The 25,998-nt window shown below is 33.8% G+C and overlaps 1 protein-coding gene across 11 annotated transcripts in view; it reads left to right on the plus strand.

The window, feature by feature from the left end:
• Window positions 1-25,998, plus strand: part of RAP1GDS1 (Rap1 GTPase-GDP dissociation stimulator 1) — a 157,066-nt gene that overhangs the window by 17,383 nt on the left and 113,685 nt on the right. For 7 of the 11 annotated variants that reach the window (XM_059065888.2, XM_067035531.1, XM_067035533.1 and 4 more), the window contains one exon: window positions 18,970-19,077. In XM_059065888.2, coding sequence (XP_058921871.1) covers window positions 18,970-19,077 — 108 coding nt within the window. Of the gene's footprint in view, window positions 1-18,966; window positions 19,078-25,998 lie in introns of all 11 variants that reach the window. The other 4 variants (XM_059065891.2, XM_059065887.2, XM_059065889.2 and 1 more) reach the window with 1 other exon arrangement.

Raw genomic sequence — 25,998 nt, forward strand, 5'->3', positions numbered from 1 at the left:
AATGCAGCCTTGAGTTGTGTGGGGCTGTTGTACACAGCGCTGCTGCCTGAGCTGAGAGCTGGAGAAAATGTATGGTGAATGCCTATGACTCGCAGACACTTGACACTGGAGAAAATTATGCAGGCTGAGCAGGAAGGAGAGCACCTTCCTCTTCAGTGCTATCCATCGTCATCTACAGACAAAGCTTATATCATGCCATCTGACAAAGGAAAAATATGTAAAGGGCCCAGATTCATTTTTATAGATCAGGCAATAAGGGTGAATTTGGAGCTGAGAGACAAATGGGTTGATAACTGACTTAAATGTCTGTTCATCCTATTGCTTGAATTTTATTCCTTTTAAATTCATGGTACATCATAGCTTTAAGTTCAGATATTATCATGCTTTCTGTTTTATATTTTTAATTTTTATCTAAATTCTCTTTTGTTTTACCTTGACCCTCACATTTCTTTTTGCTTTCTGTAGCAGTATCCTGGGAAAATATTCCTTTGTGGGCTCATCAGTTACAGTTCAGACATTATCATTTTTATTCGATTTTAAAAATTCTTAATATATTCCTATGTTAAATTCATCTGTCACATTTATGACTACTTGTTTATATATCCTTTTTCTCTGGTTGGCATTTTATTACCCAGAAAAGTTGGTGTTGTCTAAAAGTTTACAAATTTCAGTGTATATTATCTCTTTCTTGTATTTATTTTGTTACGAAGTGAGACTAGTTGCTTTGCACCAATCTTAATGAAGTACTTCTTTATATATTTCTCTAGCTAAAGAAAGTTCCATTTATGTAGGTCTTTTATGTCAATCTTTAATCTAGTTCTCTATTACAAAGCACTATAAAGCAGGGTCTTTACTTCTTTGTCCATCTTTATAACTGATTAGTCACAGTTCTAATACTCTAGTGAAGAATTTGCTTGGGACTGTTTGGAAGTATAAGTAGATAGCCCCAAACACTTCTGTTTATCTACCTTATATAGCTTTTTAAAATTCCCATATATTTAGGCAGGATTTCCTCTTATTGAAATTATATTATCTGTCTTTTGTCTGGTCTTCCTCACCTTCCCCTGTCAGGCATATCCTAGAGTCCAGGGCAGAGCTTGGAGGCAGGATATCTTTTACTCTTGAATCTAAATGCCAGGAGCTAAAACATTATAGGCAGACACTTTAGTATCCTGGAGGAGTAAAAGGTCACAGCTGAGATATGAAGTCCAAGATCAATGTACTATTCTGAGGGACTAAATAGAATATGAAAGCCAGAAGATAAATGGGGCCTGAGAAACTGGGAAATGCAGGATAATAAAGTAAACTGATAAAACATTGTTCCAAAGAATATGGTGATAGAATGCTGATACTGTGAGGACTCAGTTGATCTGCAGGCAAATACCAGGTATAGGGAGCTGGAACAGGGTAAATACGTTTCAAGTAGCTGTTTTTATGTTTAGAGAGTTTCTCTTTTGTTACAGACTCAATTAGCTTACCTGTACAGAAGTGAAGTTTGAAAGTATATAGTTTCCACTTTCTAGCATTTTCTGGAACTCGTGTGTATAGAGTTCATTCCGACAGTTCTTCTACACAGAAGCTGTTTGTAATATGACAGATTACACGGTTTCACCGACATTGTTCTAGTATAATTCTTGGGTGTCTTTAAAATTCATTGACAAATGCCACTGTGCTTTGTAGATTTATCTACATTGATTTTCTAAGTTGGCTTATAATATCCTGGGTGTTGACAACTATTTGGTATGGTTGTATTTTAAATCTTTCTGTTAGGGGATTGTTGAGGAGAAGAAATCACCCTGGTATTTTTCTTGGTCAGTTCTGGGTCAAAGAATTAATTAAGCTTTAATCTCAGCATAAATCATTCCCTTAAAAAAAAAAAAGCTGATTTATTAGCAGTGTGTGTCATACTATCTGCTAAAGCTATATTTGACAGCTATAAAACAGTGAGATCATTCTTGAACTCTAAGTGAAAAGGTCTTTTGGCATTGTGTGAAATAAAATTTTACAAACTGTATCTTATCTAAATGCTCTTATCCATTATGGTTTAATATTGTAGTTGTGAAGATCATCAGTCATACTCTTGACCCTCTAATCCAACATGACATCTTACTAAGACTGCAGTGTTATTGGTTCAAGCTAAAATAGACTTTAACTCCATTTAAGAATGCATGAAAAGCGATTGCTCAAAAAGTTTTTATCCAATTTCTGAAATAATTAGAGAAGAAAACTTAAGTGAAGCATAGTCATTGTTTTTAGTGTAACATCTTTTAGTGTAACATAAAAATATTTCTTAATCATGGCAATTTATGCCATAATCTGTAATAAGAAATGCAAGTACAAATAACTCAGTTAAGTAGGTTTTCAGGATTTATTAAGTTTCTACTATAGGAGAGCAATGTGAGTATCCTAGAAGAATCTCCTGTTGTACCAGAATGTCCCATCAAATAGTAGAAATAGTAGAAATAAACTAAAAGAGTTCTGTGAACCTAGGACTATAAAACTAGGAAAATGAAAAATACAGAAGAAATAGAACTGTAAAATAGTATACAAAAATGATTTCTTAGTTAAATAGATTTGTGAACTTGATCATGAAGTTAAATTTTAGAATTCATCTACTTATCATATAGTTCAAGCTGTTGACATATAGAAGAGATTGCTTAAATTCATCTAGGACCTTATATTTTTATGAACTCTTAAGTTAGTAATCTTGTCTCAAGTGAGGGAGGAAGTAATGTGAGATGTGGAATTATAATCATCTTGTAGAGTGAAAGAAGCATATCCAGTAGATAGATGTATGGATAACTGGCAAATGGGCACAGAGTTATGATGTCATTGCAACCTGGAGAAGTATATTGGGAGAGAACCCACATGTGTGAAGAGGTATGACTACAGGTTAAAGTAATGAATGAATTAAGGTAGAAATCAGGAGTTTAATATTTATGAAATTTATTTTGGATTTCTTTCATTAAGTAAAACAGTTCCTATGTCTTCATTTGTTTCTCTCTAAATATTTCTAATTCTCCAAGTATTGCCTGAATTGCTGTTGAAAATAAGTATTGCACGCGTGCATTTTGAACTTACATTTTTGCTCAGGTATCTCTTTTCCAAGTCAAGGTTAGTGTTCACTAAACATTTAGTATTTAGGTAGATTCCTCGTAGAATGCTTCTGTGGCACTTAATCTTGGAAACGAATTTAAAGAAAATGGCCCATTTACATTAGCTTTATATTCAATTTGTTTCAAATTCTTTATTCTGTGACTAAACAATAATTATGAAGATACTAGTAAATGATTAAATTTTAAATCTTTTCCTAAGTTCTCAGGTTTTCCCCCCGCCCCCTGCTGCCCCAGTTGATATTTTGACCCCAGAAATCTATAGTAGCAGCAGTAGTGACTGAATCATGAACTTTTCTACTTCACCTTTTTTTGCTTGCCAAGAAGTAAGTCCCTGTTTTGTTAGGTGTGTATGTGTGTTTATATGAGTATATCTACCCACCTTCAGAGAGTCATGGAGGTTGCAACGGTATTAAGAGCAGAAGAGAAGGTTTTCTATGTTGAATTTTAACCTAAAATGGTTAACTTACTTGGCCATGAATTAATCGAGTTTAGAACTATTTTCTCATTTGATCCTGTCTTTCTTAGAAATGGGTATAATCATTAGAAAAGAAGGAATAACACGATCTGTTTTTTACTAATCATATAATTTTATATACAGAAAACTCAGGAAACTAAAAAGTCCCACTTTTTAATAACCTCATATTAATAAGAAAATTTGGCTGATTATGAAATAATTATACAAAGTAGCTCTTTTCTACTCTAGGCATAAACACCTATACATGATAATGGGAAAAATTATTCAGTTCTCACTAATGACAGAATTTTTAAATATGTTGAAACAAATTTAATAATAAATCACAGGATCTTTATAAAAATAGAACATTTTACTGAGAGACCCAAAACAAGATCAGAATAAAGTGAAATACATACATTTAGTGGAAGAGAAGACTTCATAGTGTAAAAATGCAAATTATCCCACAATTAAAATATAAATTTAATATAATTTCAGTTATAATCTCAGGAGAGTTTTTATTCATTCATTCATTCATTCGCTGTGGAATGATTAGATGAAATGATGTTAAAGCTCTTATGGAAGAAGAAAATCTGAGTAGTCAAGATAGTTGAAAAAGAATATAGTGGCAGGACTAGCCTTAACAGGTAAAAGAATATTAGATACAGCCAGTGTAATTAACTACTTAGATATAGTGTTGGTATCAGAATAGACAAAAGGTCACTGGAAAGAAAAGAAACTTTAGAAAATACATTTCTGTATAAAGAGACAAAGGTGGTAGTTTAATTCTATGAGAAAAGGATGGAGTATTAAAACTCCTGACACAAGAAAATAAAAGTAAACCCTAATCTTAGGCCATATGTAAAAATGAATTCCTGTGAATCAAAGACTTAAATAAAAACTAAAAGAATCATAATAGTGTAAGAAAATTGAGGCATTTACTGGGAGCCCAAGAGACTTTCTTAACCACAGGTGGAAATCCAGATGTTATAAAAGAAAATTAGGAATAAATACATAAATAATTTTAGTGGATTAGTAATAGTTTTAGAGAAAAAAGTTAAATGGATGACAGACAAAAGGTTAATGTCTATACTGTACAATAACAACAAGACTGACAAACCTATTTGAACACTAGGCAAAGGATGTGAATAAACACTTTACAGGAAAGCAAATCCAGTGGCCAACAAACATGAAAAGATGCTGACATTTATAGTGGTTAAAGAAGTGCAAATTGAAATAACAATTACATATTAACTCTAAACCTATCAGACCGTTAAGAAATAGATAGCAATATTTATTGTTAGCCAGGTTATTGGAAAGGGAGTACTTTCAACACATCTGGAAGAAAAGTGAAATCTTTCATCCTTTTCGGGCAGCTGTTGGCAGCATCTATTAAAATTAAAATATCAGCAATTCCATCCTGGGAGCCTATCCCATAAAACTAAAAGTATTTTGTACATGTATAATGTAGATGCTTATTGCACTAGGGGTACCAATGACCAAAATGAAACACTTTTAGCAAAAGAAAGTGAAAATGTATGTGTACAGGAATGATTGAGTAAATTGTGGTGTATCTGTACTATGAACTATGGTAGTTATTTAAAAACATGAGTTAGAACTATACAGATTGACTTGGAGTAATTTATAAGAGTTATCGAGTGCGAAAATCAAGATGCAAAAAAGTGTGTATAATATAATCCCATTTTAGTTAAGAGTTTCCCAAACTTACTGTATACTTTTATACATGATTATGTGAGGATGTAAAAAAACATGAACGCTTAAAAAACTTAGGTTATTGACATGTAAATGGTGAGGTTGATATGGGGGCAGGGAAGACCAAGCAAAAAAGGAGAAGATGTTATCACATTTATGCATTTTAATTAAGCTTTGTGTGTGTGTATAAAATGTTAAATAACATTGAAAAAGCAAATTAAAAATAGACACAACTGGGGCTTCCCTGGTGGCGCAGTGGTTAAGAATCCGCCTGCCAATGCAGGGGACACGGGTTCGAGCCCTGGTCCAGGAAGATCGCACATGCCACAGAGCAGCTAAACCCGTGTGCCACAACTACTGAGCCTGCGCTCTAGAGCCCGTTAGCCACAACTACTGAGCCTGTGTGCCTAGAGCCCATGCTCCGCAACAATAGAAGCCACCACAGTGAGAAGCCCGCGCACCACAACTAAGTGTAGCCCCCACTCGCTACGAGTAGAGAAAGCCCGCCCACAGCAGCGAAGACCCAACACAGCCAAAAATAAATAAAATAAATTTATATATTAAAAAAAAAAAGTAGACACAGCTGGTGAGTGCCATTAAATTCTATTCAGCAGTTGTTTACTGAATGCTTACTGTGTTCAAGACAACATAGTGGGTGTAATGAGTAGCACATCTATGACAGTTGTTAATAATTATTATATCAACAATCATCAACAGTGCTTGATTGCTTACTGCATGCTATAGCCTGTTCTAAGAGCATTATGTATAACCTCATTTGATCCTCACAGCGACCTGATGAGGTACTTATTATTGTTATCTACATTTTACATATGAGAAGACGAAGAAAATAAGCTTGTGTAGTTTATGGAGTTTAAGTGGTGGAACCAAGATTGGAATCCAGATGGACTGACTCCAGAGGCTATTAATCATTAAAATATGGTGCCTTTTTTGTCCATGAGTTGCTTATTATGGTGAAACAGTGGCAATATAGAAAACAGTGAAATCCGTGCCATCATTGAGGTCAAGAACAAGATATGGGAGCCTAGAAAAGAAAGGAGTTGGTCTGACTGCAAGAATACTGAAGATTTCATATCAGAATCGAATATTAGTTGACTTGCAGAGTAAGTAGTGATTCTGTAGATAGAGAATGCACAGCAAGGCATTTTAGACAGGAAGAATTTAATAAGCACAGTTGTAAAGATGGGCGTATGCCTGGAAAAGAGCCAGTAATCTAGTGGGACTGACACATAATGTTGTGTGAGAAAGAAACGAGATGAGGGCATAATATTGGTTGAGGCACTTGGTTTTGACGTAAGGTATTCTGGACTTTAGGCAATTATTGATCACTGAATACTTTTGAAAAAACAGTGATATGCTCTGGAAAGAACATGTTTCTGAGGTGTCTAGCCTGGGTGAATAGAAATTGGGAAGTTGGACCCAGGTTCTATAAGACTCAGAAACAATCTTCGTTTACTCATTTTAGTATTAATAAGAAAATTGGATAATCTAAGATTTATTTGTAAAAGGGGAGGGATAATAATCAGAGGGGACTTAAATCCTGTGCTGGTCTTTGAGTTCTCAACTAGCAGAAATGGATTAAAAGAAAGAATGAAACAAATATATTTTTAAAGTTTTTTTTTCCTCACATGTAGCATAATTTAATGGAAGATGCAATAGACTATGTTTTAAAATAAATCTATTTATTTTATTTTATTATTTTTTTTGGCTGCTTTGGGTCTTCGGTGCTGCACGCGGGCTTTCTCCAGCTGCGGTGAGCGAGGGCTACTCTTTGTTGCAGTGCGCGGGCTTCTCACTGCTGTGCCTTCTCTTGTTGCAGAGCACAGGCTCTAGGCGTGCAGGCTTCAGTAGTTGTGGCACGTGGGCTCAGTAGTGGCTCGCGGGCTCTAGAGTGCAGGCTAAGTAGTTGTGGCTCACAGGCTTAGTTGCTCTGTGGCATGTGGGATCTTCCCGGACCAGGGATTGAACCCGTGTCCCCTGCATTGACGGGTGGATTCTTAACCACTGTGCCACCAGGGAATTCTGCAATAGACTAATTTTTTAAAGTGTTCTGGGTTTTAGGCCTGGCTCGGGAGTAACTCTGTAAAGATATATTAAGCAAAAAAATAAGATAGAAACTGAGTTACAATATACGAAAGCTGAAAATACTATAATTTTTAAATACAGTACTTTCCATCATCATACTAGTAAAAAACAATAATTTCTTCCTTCTTTATCAGGCAAACTTTTAAAATAGTTTCATTTTGTCAAATACTAAACCCTTTTGATAAGTGAAATATAATATTCAGGAGAGACTTATTATTTTCAGCTCCCTAAGCCAGGTGACCCAAACTGACTTAATGCCATTCATTTGGAGATGAATTTGAAATTCTTCCAGTCATGCATTGACTACATTCTAGGTGCTTGAAAATCATGTTAATATAAACATAATTTTTGTTTTCATTTGGTGTGTGTGATAATGATGATAGTAAAGCTTTGCTACTATATATGTACATGAAGATTAATTCTCTTCAATTGCAAGAAATTCTTAATCTCTTTTTTAAGAGCATTGCTATTACTAAGACACTGTATATTTAGAAAATATTGAGTGGCATTTGAAGGGGGATAAATTTGTCTCCTAATGGGTATTATCAATAGTGATATAGTTGTCCAGAGAGATAAACACCTATCTGTCAGTCGGTCAGTCTGTCCATCCATCCATCCACTTAACTTACTATATAGTAAAATGATAGAATGAACATTTGAAAATATACACTATATTTTTAGATCCAGTAACCTTGAAACTAAAGGTACTATTTCTATATAATATCTGTGAAGAAGATAAACTCTTAAAATTATGCTACCATGAATAGCATAAAGAACTTCAGATTTATATGTGGAATCTAAAAAATGATACCAAGGAACTTATTTACAGAACAGAAATAGACTCACAGACGTAGAAGAACTTACTAAGGGGAAAAAGGGGGGGAGGGATAAATTAGGGATTTGGGATTAACAGATACATACTACTATATTATAAAATAAACAGACCTACTTACAGCACAGGGAACTATATTCAATATCTTGTAATAAGCTATAATGGAAAAGAATCTGAAAAACAATATATATGTATCTATCTATATATATCTGAATCACTTTACTGTACACCTGAAACATTGTAAATCAACTATACTTCAATTACAAAAAAACTTCAAATTTTGGCTAATGAAATTCAGAAGGAAAAAAAATGAATGAAAGTAAGACTAAAAACTGAATAATTCTGGGACCTAAAATAATTTCCTTTTTGATCTACTTTGTGACTGAATATCAATATCCTTATATAAAAAATAATGCTATCAGCATTCAGGTATCTAATTAGGGAATACTATTTGGAAAATACAAATTTGTTAAAAATGAATGGTATGTCTTCCCTACCATTAACCATTCTGACCACCAACCCCACCCCTTAGGCTAACTATAAAGCAAAAGTTGCACAATGTACAATACACTGTGTTTGATTTTATATTATTATATTAGAAATAAACAGTGATTGTTTTTCTCTTTTTAAAAAAGAAAAGAATTTCAGGACTTACTAGCTTAATATGATACTGTCTCATTTTGAGACTGGCTCTTTGGGACAGTATGTTCTTTGATGATGATGATGATCTGAGGCACTTCTATAGTCAACTTATTTAAATATAAAAATAGCCCCACCTTTCTCATCAGTTTTTCTTAGATTGATATTAAGAAAAGAGAGGAACTGATAGCTGTAAAATTTTAGGTCTTATTGAAACTCTTCCATTGCAGTACACACTTAAAGACCAGCAAATTGAGTTTCTGGCTTATAGAATAGAGAAATTGGAGCATAAAGAGCCTCTGGTGCCTAATGGTATACAGGATTGGAAGAGAAAAGTCTGGACAAGGTTGTTTCAAAGTTCTAGCAAGAAAGTATAGCTGTCTTCATATCTTTATGTCTTTTTTTTTTTTAATTTTATTTTATTTTATTATTTTTGGCTGCGTTGGGTCTTGATTGCTGCGCGCAGGCTTTCTCTAGTTGCAACGAACGGGGGCTACTTTTCGTCGCGGTGCGCGGGCTTCTCATTGCGGTGGCTTCTCGTTGCCAAGCACCGGGTCTAGGCGCGCGGGCTTCAGTAGTTGTGGCTCGTGGGCTCCAGAGCGCAGGCCCAGTAGTTGTGGTGCACGGGCTTAGTTGCTCTGTGGCATGTGGGATCTTCCCAGACCAGGGCTCGAACCCGTGTCCCCTGTGTTAGCAGGCGGATGCCTAACCACTGCACCACCAGGGAAGCCCTCTTTATGTCTTAATGTCTTTAACAAGGGCTTCTAAGAGGAGACACTTGGAATGAGAGCTAGCTTGCTGATCAGGGTTATCAGAAGTTGCAGTCATACTTTATCCAAATGTAACAAAACCTAAAAAGTGGCAGTTCTTTACATTGATAGGTAGATAGCTGGATAGATAAAGGAAGTTATCTGTCCAGCTGGATAAAGGAAGGAAGGACAGAAGGAGAGGCAGCATAACATTCTATGTATTTATTTTATTTTTAAAATTAATTAATATTTTTTATTGAAGTATAGTTGACTTACAATACTGTGTTAGTTTCAGGTGTACAACAAAGTGATTAAGCTATACATATATGTATATATCTATATTCTCTTTATTCCTTCCCATTATATTTTATTACAAGATATTGAATATAATTGCCTGTGCTGTACAATAAATCCTTATTGTTTATCTATTTTATATATGGTAGTGTGCATCTGTTAATTAATTCTATACTCCCGATGTATCCCTCTCCGCCGCTTGCCCTTTGGCAACCGTGTTTGTTTTCTCTGTCTGTGAGTTTGTTACTGTTTTGTAAATAAGTTCATTTGTACTATTTTTTTAGATTCCACGTATAAGTGATATCATATAATATTTGTCTTTCTCTGTCTGACTTTACTTAGTATGATAATCTCTAGGTTCATCCATGTTGCTGCAAATGGCATTAGTTAATTCTCTTTTATGGCTGAGTAATATTGAATTGTATATATATATATATGCCTCATTTTCTTTATCCATTCATCTGTTGATGAATATTGAGGTTGCTTCCATGTCTTGGTTATTGTAAATAGTGCTGCTATGAACATTGAGGTGCATGTATCTTTTTTAAAATTAATTTTTATTGGAGTATAGTTGATTTACAATGTTGTTGTGTTAGTTTCTGCTGTACGGCAAAGTGAATCAGTTATACATATAAATATATCCACTCTTTTTTAGATTCCATTCCCATATAGGTCATTACCACATGATCCAGCAGTCCCACTCCTGGGCATATATCTGGAAAAGATGAAAGCTCTAATTCAAAAAGATACATGTGCTGAATCATGTGGTAACTCTTAGTTGTTTAAGGAACCTCCATACTGTTCTCCATAGTGCCTGCACCAATTTACATTCCCACCAACAGTGTAGGAGGGTTCCCTTTTCTCCACACCCTTTCCAGCATTTATTATTTGTAGACTTTTTTTTTTCATATTTTCATTTTAATTAGCTCTTTAAAATGCTAGGGTTTTTTTGGCCACATGGGACTTACGTACATTTTCAATCACGTAGGACTCAATATTTTAAATCATTAAATTCTCATTACGCATTCTGCAGTTCATAAGCTACCCTATCTATACGTACTATCATGTGTTTAGGTATTAACTTGCCTACGATCATTTAAGTAGTAAAAGAGTGAAAATGAGACCTGCGACAGCAATTCTGCATACTTGCTGAGTGACCTTGGAATATAAATCTCTGTAGGTCCCTATAAAAGGAGAAAGTTGATCCAGAAGATCACAGATCTATTCCTAATAGTCAATGAATACCCTATTCTTTTTTTAAAATTGAAATATAGTTGATTTACAATGTTGTGTTCATGTCTGCTGTACAGGAGAGTGATTCAGTTATACATATATATACATTCTCTTTGATATTCTTTTCCATTATGGTTTATCACAGGATATTGAATATAGTTCCCTCTGCTATACAGTAGGACCTTGTTGTCTATTTGTGGGCTTTTTGATGATGGCCATTCTGACCAATGTGAGGTGATACCTCATTGTGTTTTGACTTGCATTTCTCTAATAATTAGCATTGTTAAGCATCTTTTCATGTGCCTGTTGGCTGTCTGTATGTCTTCTTTGGAGAAATGTCTATTTAGGTCTTCTGCCCATTTTTTGATTGGGTTGTTTGGTTTTCTTGTTGATGATCAGCATACCATTCTAATTCTCTGGTGAACATGTATATATTTTCCAGAGAGAGAAGAGGACTCTGGGCAAAACCGCAGTCATGCTAAAATTAAAGGGGCAGATAGAGAAGAAGACCAAGAACAAATTTTTAGAGACATTGGTGTTTTGAAGTAAGATGTCAAATAATAGAATTGAGAAAAGTCCATTGTGTTTGTCGAGATATCATTTAAGACTTTTGCCAGACTAATTTTGATAGAGTTTTAGACAATTTGGTTAGATTGTGGTTTTAAGAGTGATTAAGTGGTTAAGAAGTAGGAGACAGAGAATTAAGGACCAAAGTCAAATTTGCTTTAACTCCTTCTTTTAAACTAATTAATTAATTAATTTTAATTAATTTATTTTATTTTTGGGTGTGTTGGGTCTTTGTTGCTGCGTGTGGGCTTTCTCTAGTTGCGGCGAGCGGGGGCTACTCTTCGTTGTGGTGCGCGGGCTGCTCATTGCAGTGGCTTCTCTTGTTGCGGAGCACAGGCTCTAGGCACGTGGGCTTCAGTAGTTGTGGCATGCGGGCTCAGTAGTTGTGGCTCCTGGGCTCTAGAGGCACGGGCTCAGTAGTTGTGGCGCCATGGGCTTAGTTGCTCTGTGGCATGTGGAATCTTCTTGGACCAGGGATTGAACCTGTGTCCCCTGCATTGCCAGGTGGGTACTCAACCACTGCACCACCAGGGAAGTCCCTGCTTTAACTCTTTGAAGATGTCATATTTTCTTTCACAAGATAAGCTAGATATGCTGTAATATAAGGAAGAGATTATTATTTTAAGGACAAAATTTTTATTTTAATTGTTAATACTTCTTAGTACTAGAACTTCCCGTGAAAATTATCATTCTCTACTTACTGCCCCTACCCTCCCCACCTGCCAGAAGCTGAGAAATTTTCTATTAGAATAGTTACAGTGTCTTAAATCATAAGTAAATATAAAGTACGGAAATCTGGATTTACACACACTCAAAATTTGGATGGTAAGGATTCACTACTGAGATGTACTGTCATGCTTTGAAGGAGTCCAAAAATAATACCCCCGTTCCCTACCCAAGTTCAAAATCACTGGCAATATAAGCAGATGAGTTCTCTGTTGGAATTCAGAATAACTGCTTTAAAATTGATAAAGTCTAGAATGAAGGACAGAGCTTATTTGTATAGTCACAAAGGAATGGCTAATACTTCAGGGCTGAATTAAATATATTTACTAATAATCTTGTCACTGTTGCAGCTGGACATCCAAAGATGGGGAGGAACAGAGAATTCTTGCCCCTTCTAAAAAATCAGGAGCCCAGAAGGGGCTGAGCCATGCATATCCAGTTCTTCTCTCTCAATTTGTTAATCAGATAAATCATTCCTCTCCTGGAGAATGGAGGTGGCATTTGCCAAGTGAGGAGCCAGAAGAAGTGTCACTGTAGTAAAAATTCCCTGTAAGGAAGTTTGAGACCAGTGGGAAAGGGGTTACGCCTCAGTCATTTTATTTTCCAGTATGCTCTTTTAAGGAGGTATAATTCACACAGACTAAAATACACAGATTTTAAATGTACAGTTTGATGAGCTTTGACAAATGTACATACTTATGTAATCACTATTCCAATCAAGATATCAACATTCTGACACTATAAACAGATTCCCAGCAAGAGTTTTTAAAGTACTAACCTGTTTGTTCATTTTAAATGCTTAAAAAATACATTAAATTTGTAATAATTCTGTTGACAGTACTGGTTGTCTCTGGATGAAGAATTTAATGAACTTTTTCTAAAAAGATCCCCACATCATTAGTAGGCAAATAATTATTTCTATGGAAAGACAATGATTTTTTTTACTGAGTAGAAGTCTTTTAAAAATGGAATGGTCTATGTATTTTTTTAGTTATATATTTTATATTCTTAAGTACTTAAATTGTCTTCACTGATATCTTCCTATATTAAAATATAAGATCCTGTATTTCTATTTCTGATAATATGGAGTGCACAGTGTAGGTGCATAGCAGGTAACATTTCCCTTCCCTTCCCTATTGGTATACTTTGTTGTTGTTGTTTTTTTAACATCTTTATTGGAGTATAATTGCTTTACAGTGGTGTGTTAGTTTCTGCTTTACAACAAAGTGAATCAGTTATACATATACATATGTTCCCGTAAGTGTGTGATACAAAGGATGGTAACTAGACAGCTTTCTGCACGTAAGGAATTCATTCCCTTATTCACTTAGTTAATTTAACAGATATTTACTGGCCACCTTTTTGTGCCAAGTAATAGGTATAATGCAATGACTATAGTTAACAATGTGCCCCGTACAATATAGAGGGGGAGAATAAAATACCAATTAAACAAAAGAATATATAACGGCACACTGTGAATAGTGCTGTGAAGGATGGATGCAGTGATAGAGAATAACCCTGGAGGGTTGGGGAAGAGAAGACTTAGAAGAACAACGATGGTCTCTGGGGTTGTCAGTTAGGCTGAAACTTGATAAGAAAGGGGTGTCAAACAAGGAGCACTGGGGATGGAATGAAGGAAAGGAAACAAGTAAAACAGATCCAGATGCTAATGTAGGTAGTACTAAGTACGTCTTAACTACTTTTATTACTTGTTGACTCATAGTTTTGATGTATTATTATCATTTGACTAACATTGTCTTTTTTCTTCAGTGTTGTGGTAATTACTTTTTATTACTTTTAGTAGTATGAACTTAGATATGATATATTATTCCTACTTTATTTCAGAAAAATCAACCTAATATCCATGTAATAAGATTGAACAAGTATATCTGAGGTATGATGCCCTACGACTTCTTTTTAGTTAGTAGAAGATATACATATGAATATAGTTTTGTTTTCCTTTAGGGAAATAAAATCAGTTTCTCAAAACTATTTAAGCCCTCTTAAGAAAATAAATATTAACATTCATTGTGAATGATAACCTGGGATTTTTTTATAAAGTAGGTTTAGGATTACTAGGTTAATCACAGTTGTACGAGACATCACTAGAGCATATTAGTATTATTTAATGTAAATTTTTAAGTCTACTTTTTCCTGGGTTGACCTGGAAAATAAATTACCACTCATTTTATAGTACGGAATTCCACTTTATTTTTAGAATTGTCATGAGCTGGCAATGTACAAAAGTCTATTAAAATTTACACCTTACTTTGAAGTAAGAAAATGCCTGAAATTCTAATACTGGAGCAGCAATCCCAGGAGTCCTTGGTATCCTATTAGGGTGCCCATGAGGTCAAAACTATTTCTGTGGTATCATCAAAAGACATTTTTTGTCTTTTTTCACTGTACTGACATTTGCATTGACAGTGGTACAAAAGCAACTGTGGGTAAAAAATTGCTGGTGCTTCAGTATGTGTGAATCAGGCAAGTAGTAGCACCAAACTACAATAACTAGTAATTATTGTATTCTTTACTATCGTATACTTGAGGTTAAAAAATATATATACCAGTTTCACTTAAGAATGTCCATGATGAAGCAGGAAAAACAATGTTTTTAAAACTCTCAACTTTTTAATACACATTTTAAAAGTATACTATGTGATAAAATGGGAAGTACACAGAAAACACTTGCATTGCATTGTAACGCCTGATGGTTGTTTTTAAGAAAAGCAATTGTGCAATCTTTTGAGTTGTGAGCTGACTGAGATACTTTTCTTCACGGAATAACATTTTTTTTTTTTTTTTTTTTTTTTTTAATTTGAAAGAACAGAGAGACGAACTGGCTTTTCATATTTGGCAGATATTTTCTCACGAATGAGGTTAATTTGTCATTTAAGGAAAACAGCTCACAGTATCTGTTGCTGGTGATAAAATTAGAGGTTTTAAGAGAAAATTAGAATTTTGGAAAACTTGTATCACCGTAAGCTTGACAGCTTCCCAGTACTTAGTCTTTAAAAAGGATTAGTGAAGATATTAACAAATGTGATATTTTGAAATAGTACGATGAAATGTGTCAGTGTTTGGAAGATGTGCATAGGTCCATGACCTAATTTTTTAAATGACCAATGCATTGATGATAAACATGTTGCATACATGAAAGATTCAAAATGCAAAAGAGCAATGGATTTTCATGTAACAGTTGGCAGAGCTGAGTGATATTGTTTCAGATTTCACATGGTAACTAACCTTTATAAACCTACCACTAATCAAGTTTTGGTGTATCAAAGAATATCCACTGTTATCTGAAAAGGCTGTTAAAATACTCTGTTTTCCAACTATGTATATGTGTGAGGCTGAATTTTTTTCATCTACTTAACCAAAACAACAAATTATAAAGATTGAGTACAGAAGCAGATATGAGAATCCAGTTTTCTTCTATTAAGGCAGACATCACAGAGATTTGTGAAAATGTAGAAAAATGCCACTTTTCTCAGTAAGTTTGTTTTGAAATATAATTATTTTTCGTTAAAAATATAATTATGTTGGGCTTCCCTGGTGGCGCAGTGGTTGAGAGTCCGCCTGCCGATGCAGGGGACGCGGGTTCGTGTCCCGGTCCGGGAAGATCCCACATGCCTCGGAGCGGCTGGGCCTGTGAGCCGTGGCCGCTCTGAGCCTGCGCATCTGGAGCCTGTGCTCCGCAACGGGAGAGGCCACAACAGTGAGAGGCCCGCGTACCACCAAAAAAAAAAAAAAAAAAAAAAAAATATATATATAATTATGTTAACAGATAGTAGTTTTATATTTGTTAGGTTTAAATGAATTACTAAACTAAGTCTTTAAAAGTCTCATTTTTAATTTTTAGTATGTTAAATATCAATATAAATAATTGAAAAAAGAGCTCTTTTGTACATGATACTATACGTAGAAAATCCTAAACACATCATCAGAAAACTACTAGAGCTCATCAATGAATTCGGTAAAGTTGAAGGATACGAAATTAGCATACAGAAATTTGTTTGCATTTCCATACACTAACAATCAGAGAGAGAAATTATGGAAACGATCCCATTTACCATCGCATCAAAAAGAATAAAATACCTAGGAATAAACCTACCTAAGGTGGTAAAAATACCTGTACTCAGAAAACTATGAGATGCTGATGAAAGAAATTGAGGATTACACAAACAGGTGGAAGATATACTGTGTTCTTGGATTGAAAGAATTATTATTGTTAAAATGACCATACTACTCAAGGCAATCTGCTGATTCAATGCAATCCCTGTCAAAATCCAGTGACATTTTTCGCAGAACTAGACCAAATAATTTAAAAATTTGGATGGAAACACAGAAGACCCTGAATAGCCAAAACAATCTTGAGAAAGAAGAACAGAGCTGGGAATCACACTACCTGACTTCAGACTATATTACAAAGCTACAGTCATCAAAACATTATGGCACTGGCACAAAAACAGACACATAGACTAATGGAACAGAATAAAAAGCTCAGAAATAAACCCACACACTTACGGTCAGTTAATCTACAGCAAAGGAGGCAAGACCATGGAGAATGGAGAAAAGACAGTCTCTTCAATAAGTGGTGCTAGGAAAACTGGACAGCTACATGGAAAAGAATGAAATTAGAACATTCTCTAACACCATATAAAAAACTAGACTTAAAATGGATTAGAGACCTAAATGTAAGACCAGAAATTATAAATTTCCTAGAGGAAAACATAGGCAGAACACTCTTTGACATAAATCGCAGCATTATTTTTTTGGATCCATCTCCTAAAGTAAAGAAAATAAAAGTAAAATAAACAAATGGGACTTAATTAAACTTAAAAGCTTTTACGCAGAACAGGAAACCATCAGCAAAATGAAAACACACCCTACTAAATAAGAAAAAATATTTGCAAATTATATGACCAATAAGAGACTAATATCCATAATATATAAACAGTTTATACAACTCAACACCAAAAAACAAACAACTTGATTAAAAAATAGGCAGAAGACCTGAACAGACGTTTTTCCAAAGAGGACATGCAGATGGCCAACAGGCACATGAAAAGATGCTCAACGTTACTAATCATTAGGGAAATGCAAATTAGAACCACAGTGATATATTATCTCACACGTGACAGAATGGCTGTCATCAAAAAGATCACAAATAACAAATGTTGGTGAGGATGTGGAGAAAAGGGAACCCTTGTATACTTTTGGTGGGAATGTAAATTGTTGCTACACTATGGAAAACAGTATGGAGGTTTCTCAAAAAAATAGAGCTACCACTCCTGGGTACATCTACCAAAACACTAATTCAAAAAGATACATGCACCCCAATGTTCATAGCAGCATTATTTGCAGTAGCTAAGATATGGAAGCAACCTAAGTGTCCATCAGCAGATGAATGGATAAAGAAGATGTTGGGGGAGGTGTCTGTGCGTATATATACACACACACAATGGAATACTACTCAGCTATAAAATAAGAATGAAATTCTGCCATTTGCAACAATGTGGACAGACCTAAAGAGTATTATGCTAAGTGAAATGAGTCAGAGAAAGACAAACACTGTATGATATCATTTATATATGAAATCTAAAAAATACAACAAACTATTAAATATAGCAAAAAAGAATCAGACTCAGATATAGAGAACAAACTAGTGGTTATCAGTGGGGAGAGGGAAGGGAGGAGGGGAAGTAAAGGGGTAGGGGATTAAGAAGTACAAACTATTATGTATAAAATAAGCTACAGGGGTACATTGTACAACACAGAGAATATAACCAATATTTTATAACTATAAATGGAGCATAACCTTTAAAAATTGTGAATCACTATATTGTACACCTGTAATTTATATAACATTATACATCAACTATACTTGAATAAAAAATTTTAAAAAGACCTCTTTGGGGTCCTAAATAATTTTTAATAGTGTAAAAAGATTTTTAACAATCTATGGTGTAGAGGAATCCATGTATAATTTAGGAGGAGAGCATTGCTTTAAAATCCAAAATGTACATGTTTTGGCTTAAAGCAGTACTTTGAAGCGTTTTTTAAATGGCAGTGTTAAAACAGGTTTTATAGTCATCAGACTTTATTATTTTAAGTCATATAATTTTGAAACTTTTCTAAACCTTCATTTTCATTTTATGTATTTAAAATACAACAGAGGAAGCCCAAAATGTAATAAAGTATTATTTGCAAAGCTGTGTAATTTTTTGTAGACCTTTTGTTTTTTTCAGTTAACCATGGCTTGTTCCTGAACAAGCTAAATGAGATACAAGAATGCTGAAAAGATGTTCTGTGACTATATATGGAATATTCTTGGTATCTTACAGATACAGAATGAATATTTTATATGAGTTAAATGGATAAAATTTTATTTTAAAAATATGTAATTGTATAGTCCATTGCCATTTTGGACTGTATTTGGAAATTAATTCACCATAATGGGAGCCTTATGCCTGTTAGTGGTACTGTTTATCATGTAACATGATGGTTAGAGAGGGTTCTGATTGCTCTTTTTTCTCTAAGCAGATAATCTCAGTGATACCTTGAAGAAACTGAAGATAACAGCTGTTGACAGAACTGATGATAGTTTAGAAGGATGTTTGGATTGTCTACTTCAAGCCTTGGCTCAAAATAGTAAGTTTTATTATGTTTACTCAAATGCCAAACAAAAAAATCAAATCAACAGTCATTCAGAAATTGGTATATAGTTTAGCACATAACTTACATTCACATAACTTGAATTCTTTTGAATCCTATCCCTGAATACTGAGATTGTTTTACATGTTTGCCCTCCTACTTACCTCACCTCCCCCAGGATACTGAAAGCCAAGTTGATAGGCAGAAGAAAGGAGGAATTGATTGGTGGTGATGACATTAATACTAGTCCCAGAGAGAGGCAGTTCTTAACAGATAAACGCGAAAGTTGTTTTTCTTCTTAACACCTGCATTTATGCTTTAAAAAAAGACTGTGTTTACATGTGAGGAGGAGAAACAGAGAGGAAGCTTTGAAAAAAAAAAAAAGAAAGAAAGAGAGAGAGAGGGAGCTTAAAACACTTGAAATTTTTTTTCTGAGATCTTTTACTTTAAAATAATGTGTATGCTTAGGTTTAATTGGAAAGAGCCATCAGCAGTCATCCAAAAATCCTGTAAAACTGAAGTAACACTTGATCTTTGATGGCGTGGTGAATAATACTAGAGATAAAAATTATACAGCTCTTCATTGACTAATACATTGTATTGTTACATTTGATCCATCATATTTCTATTCACTAATTTCTGTATTATCACAATGAATAGACAGATACAGAATAATTTTCATTTGTTTCCTTAATTCTCCTTGGTTGTGCTGTGGTTTATGCTGTACTTGTTTTTAATTATGCTATTATTTTATCCTAGGACTAATTATGTAGCTGACAAATAATTCAGGAGGAAGTATAGACTGTATTGTTAGAGTTCAATTTCAAGGACTCTGATATGTATGCATTTTTTTTCGTTTTTCCTTTTTTAGTAAACTGTGATTATAAAATTTAAAATAACTGATTGCAGTACTCTTCATCAAAAAGCACATTTAAGGTAGCTTTTAAAATTCTGTTTTAGTAATTGTTTGCTTTTGAGATTATAATTATGTCAAGCTATTTAATCTTAGAGATACCAGAGAAGGGATTTAAAATAAGGAGTTCAGTAAAAACGTTTGGATAAGGGTCACAGTGGTAAAGAAAAAGAATAAGAGAGAATGTGTAAGGCTGTACTCTCCATTATAGTAGATACAGGTGGCTATTTAAATTTTAACAATTAAATTTAATTAAAAATTAAGTTCATTAGTCTAACTTTTCAATAGCCATGTTTGATTGGTGACTACCTTATTGGCTATCACAGGTATAAACTATTTCCATGATCACAGAATATTCTTCTGGATAGAACCACATAATAACCTGATTTTTACACATGCCTGTATAGGCAGATTTATATAATCTTGTAATTAGTCTGTATAAATTGAGTATCTTAAGTTCATTTTTTTTAAACGTTGTTTTATTATAACTTATTTTGTTTTAAATGGCCCAGGTTTTTCTCTGTGTTAAAAACAAGTAGTATTTTCTAAATGGACCATTTGTTCAGGACCTGAAGGACATGGAGGTGATGTCCTTGGTTATACGTGGAGGCTTGCTCAGCCCTCTCCTGGAAAGACTGGTACACAGATAGATGAAACTGTTGAAGAGAAATGAAAAAAGGAAGCAAAATTTTATAGCCTTTTAAAGAACAGATTCAGGAAATATTGACAAGTGTATATAGTTGCTGAACTAAATTTCAGACCCATTGCAGAGTTATTCGTTGGACCCATTTATTGAAAATGGTCTTGAAATTATATATCATAAAATGTTAAGGCCAAATAGTTACAAAGTGGTAATGAAAACAACAGACTCTACCAATTTAATTATTGACTCCTTAGGAAGGGAACAAAAGGGAACAAAAAGAATCTAATAAAATTCATAATTGTCCTCACATCTGAGACTATTGACACAAAAGAATTTGATGTAGGAAGAGGTGGTTCATGCAGATGTTCCATCTTTGACTTACAAATGATATCTGTCATTGACTGAGCATCCACTGTGTACTCAGCACTAGACTTCAGACTTACATCTGTTGTCTAATCTAATCTTTCCTATAGACCCATGAGGAGGTATTATATACATCACCATTTAAAAGATAAGGAAACAGTCCCTGTAAAGGGTACTTGCCATGCTCTGGCAGAATACAGAGTTTGAATTTGAACTCTTAGTTTACAAAATAAAAAGCTACATTCTGAGTAAAGTGCAGCTTTTTTCCTGAGTTTATAGAATGTGAAAGTGTTTTCAGAAACTAGATTTTAATATTGTCTTAAGTTTTTGCTTTTTCTTTAAAATAGTTTCAAATTATTATTACAGAGGAAGAAAATTTTTAAACCATTTTCCCCTTTGAGCTGTATATTTATTTTATAGATATTAATTGGTATGTTTTATAAAATTAACATCTAGCTTTTAAGGAAGAAAAATTTTTTTAATACCAGGGAAATATTTATTTTATAAAGTTCTTACTTCCCTGAATAAAATGTTTGATCCGTCACTACTTCTGTGCTCTTAAAGGTTAAATTATAAAGCATATAACTTAGAATCTATACTGGCTTTTTTTACACAGAGAAGTTCTAATTTCATAATTCTTCCTAGTGTCAGATGTTTTAACTAAAAATATCAATGTTTGCACTAGAATTGCACCTGATCAAGAAAGAATGATTTCTCCATTCTTTATAAGATGGTAATGTGTGTAATGGAAATCTAATCTTAAAGTTCTGTTTTACAATTTACTAACCTGTCATTGGAAAGGACATTTCTGAAAGGAAAGAAATTATGCTTTTAAGTTTTCACACTGTGGGAATTTAGTATATTTGAATTGTACATTACAGATTATCATAATCTGAATTAGAATTTTTGCTTTGATGTATGACTTCAGAGTGTTTTCATAAATTTGGGGGGGGGGCATTAAATCTAGTATATGTAAGGATCTTAAAAGACAAAAGTTGAAAATTTGAATACATACTAGACTTTATGGAAAACATTTTGTTTGAGCAAACATTTTGTGTAAATCTCTGATCTAAATTAATATAAAAGCATTCATTCACTCATATAAATACTTCAGATCTCAGCTTTAAAATGTTTTTAGTAAATATATGAAGGCTACCAGCCAAGAAATCAGCCCATTTATTCTGGTCTCTTTTGATTCAGAGAATAGTTAGAAGATTTTCAGTAAATGCTTGTTGAATTGTAGTGTCAGTTATTCTATTTCATGCTTATTTGAAAATGTAAAAGAGCCTACATTTTTGTCCGTAAACATTAAGACAGGAATTGTTCTTAGAGAGTATGACATCTGAATCACCTTATAAGACAAACTACTAGCATGAATTAAAGGCCCCAAAATAAGCAAAATTAACAGCCTATTTATAATAAAAATTCTCTTCTGTTGTAAGAGCATGGGCACCATGTTCTTGTTGGCTGGGGGAACCACAAAACAGTGCCAGCATGATCACCAGCACCACTTTAAATTTTTTTCCTAATGGATTAGGCTGTTTTCCTCTTTCTCATTGCCTCACATACCTTTGTATTTTAACTTTAACCAGTTGCCCGATGGCAATTCCTATTTCATACAAGTGTCACGTAATTGTTTATTATCTATAGAAAACCCTATGAAAGAGCATCAGTTTACTTGTTTTTAAAGAAGAAAGTATTTAGTATCTAGTTCCATATTCCTAACTTCGTAATACTCATCTACCTGTGGAATTCTTAGGTTATTTCTTAACGCTTGTTCTTTATTTTATTCAGTATGTTGATTTTTGGCTCCCTACTAGGCTATAATCCTAAACATATCAAATTAGGCACAGAAGCTACTAATGTAGATTATAAGTCTTCTCTAACAGTAAAAATTGTCTATTGTCGTTTGCTTTTAGTCTGCTTTATGCCTTTAATATTTCTGAACAGACTTACTGTCATGTATCAAAATTATTTCCTAAGTAAGGGACTTTGAAATTTATTATCAACTGTTTTTCAGTAACCTTGTTAAATCTTCATTTACTGAGCATGAAAGATTATTGCTGTTTTAGTAGAAATGAAAATTTATTTCGCTTAATTCTTTCACAGTAATATCTAGATTTCAGTTTTTTACCCTAAGTTATCAAATGTATCACAGAGTGATACATTTGCAGTTTTCTTTGCAAGCTAAATTCCTTATGGTGTTCACCTCCTTTATATACTTTTGTATTATGTGGCTCTTTTAGTTATTGTGTCCATCATTAATGAGGGCTTATGACTGGTGCTAATCATAAATTACCAAAGGTTCAGTTTTTACTAAATAAAGGTAGTATTTTAAGAATAGAGGAGACTAGTCTAAACTAGAGAACATGGTCAACTAAAAAGACACTGACAATTCTTGATGAATTAAGACCCCTGGATTGCAATAGAGTAGTGGTGGCCACCTAAGTTTGAATTTTTCTACACAGTCTAAAAAGCCATATAAATCAACAAAAAATCAGATAAAATCAAATGTCTATAACCTATGCCCTGGAGACACACTAAGAACTTCAGATTACTAGGAGAGATAAATTAATATCCAGATCTAGCCTACTCAGCTTCAGAGCCCATTTTTAGAGAGAGTTCATGAAGACTAAAGAGACTACATGGAAAAGACGAAAGGGGTTGAATCAGGAGCCTAGGGATGATAGTTTACAGTTAAAATTGCCTTTAGAAAGAAAAAGTCTTAACTTAGTGGGAAAATTCCAAGATCTGGCCTTAGAGTCAATTGGAGCATTGGCTATTGGGAATCAAAAGGAGGAGACTTAAAAGTACTCAGGACCCTAGGCAACAGATCAGGAGAGTGCCACTTTGGGGGATGAAATTGTTCTCCCTTGTAGACTTGGTGTTGAAGGGAAAGAAGGATGCAAGATGGAGAAAGTAAGTGTTCTGTAGAAATAAGAAAGTCATACTGTTAGAAGGCACACTAATAACCCCCTTTGGTTTAAGTTCCGAAGAGGGATCTTTTGAACTAAAAAACCTGAAAATTCATCCTTACCCTTACTGCATACAACTTTTACTGCTAGTTAAAGAAAAGAAAAACTATACACTGAATAGGAAATTGCAGGCTATATACATACATAGGTGCTGTAAGGAACAAAGCAGAAAATAAGAATCAAAACATTTTAGTTATTGAATTTTTTTCTTCTAAACCACCCATGAAGTGGTTATCAGTAACAGAACACCGTGACCTGTATTAAACATCCTTAAGCCTTTGCAGATATGAAAAGGAAAAAGAATACCTGGCTAAGAAATTCAGAAACTTGGAACCAAAGTGGATAATTACTAGGAAGATGTAAAGTAAGAGTTGACTAGAAGATAATGAAGAAAAAGAATCATTTTAAAAAGTAAGACTAAATTACAAGGTACCAAGGAAGAATAGAGGTGACTGAAAATTTAATAAGGAGCATTGAGGAAAGTGGGCAAAATGAAGACAGAATAAAGGATCAAAGAGAAAATGATTAATATAGAAGATAGGCAAAAACATCCAACATACGTGCAACTGGAATCCTCAAGGAGAAAAACAAAACATTGAAAAAGAGCTAATATTTAAAAGTATGAACTTTTCTGAAGTATAAAAAGACCAGAATCTGTATGTTGAAAGGGCCTAGCTTGTACTTGTGAAAATTGACCTCGAAGAACTCTAGCAAAACTTTTAGACTTTAAAGGTAAAAATAAATACAAAGAAGAAATCCTCCAGGCTTCCATGCTAAAAGTTCAAATTATTTAAAAAGAAAAGAAAATTAGATTGGCATCAGACTATTCAACAACAATATGCAAAACAATTCAATATTAGAGCAGTATTTTCAGAAAACTCAAGGAATAAGCATTTTATATTGAGCCAAGGTGCTCAGTAAGTATCAAGGCTATAGAAAAATTCTGTTAAATGTGGGAAAAATGCAGGGACTACTATGCTCATTAGCCTTCCACAGGAATCTTCTAAATTTGTGCTGTCCAATACAGTATCCATTCTCTGACATGGCTATTGAGCATTTGAAATGAGGCTAGTCTGAATTTAGGTATGCCATAAGTGTAAAACAGATACTATACTTTAAAGACTTAGTACTTCCCCAAAAGTAAAATATCTCATTAAATGTTTTAAAATTATTGATTACATATTGAATCTCATTTTTAAAATTTTATAAAATATTTATAAATATTTCTATTGGAGTTTTATAGGCTGTCATTTCTTGAATTATGGGTGGTTTAAGAATTGGACCAGCCAGTATGATATGATGGAAATGCAGCTTAGAAACAAAATCATCATCATTGTCATCAATAAAATATAGTTGGGTTATTCAGTGGAGGAGTGGACATTTTTAAAAGAGGCCACTTAAAATAATGAACCTTAAGTTCATTATCCTAGGGTTAGATTCTAAGGAAGTAGTAGCATATAGGTCCAAGATATATGTTAGTCAGAAGCAGAAAGAAGAGACAGTATATATTCAAATATATTTATATCCAGGAATTCATAGAAGAGGGATCACAGAAAGGCTTGAATTTGATTGAAATAATGAGAAAGACCATCTTGAAATCTTTCACAGGTCACAAGATTACTAACAGAAGATAATAACATGGTACTGGGTGCTGTTTCCCTTCTAATATGCTTTTAAAGCACTGTACTTCATAAGGGGCAAAGAAAGCTCTCATTATGTACAATCTCCAGAAGGAGATAAACCTCCATTGGTATTTGTAGTTTGTGATTGAAGCATTGACAGAGAATCTGGATTTTCTTACACTAGCTAATTAATAAATGATACCATTTTTGCTTCTTAAGTTTGCTAAACTTGAAAAACTTCTTATGTTTCTGACAGTAAAATATGTAAGAGAAATGTGATTTGAAATGATACTATATGCCAAATATATACTGAAAAAGATCTGCCATCCTCAGTAAAACACTAATACTGACTTACTGTCACTAAGTTGCTGAGGGAGAAGCTGATGGGTTTGTGCTGCTGTG

This window comes from Kogia breviceps, chromosome 6, assembly GCF_026419965.1.
Source record: "Kogia breviceps isolate mKogBre1 chromosome 6, mKogBre1 haplotype 1, whole genome shotgun sequence".
Taxonomy (NCBI): domain Eukaryota; kingdom Metazoa; phylum Chordata; class Mammalia; order Artiodactyla; family Physeteridae; genus Kogia; species Kogia breviceps.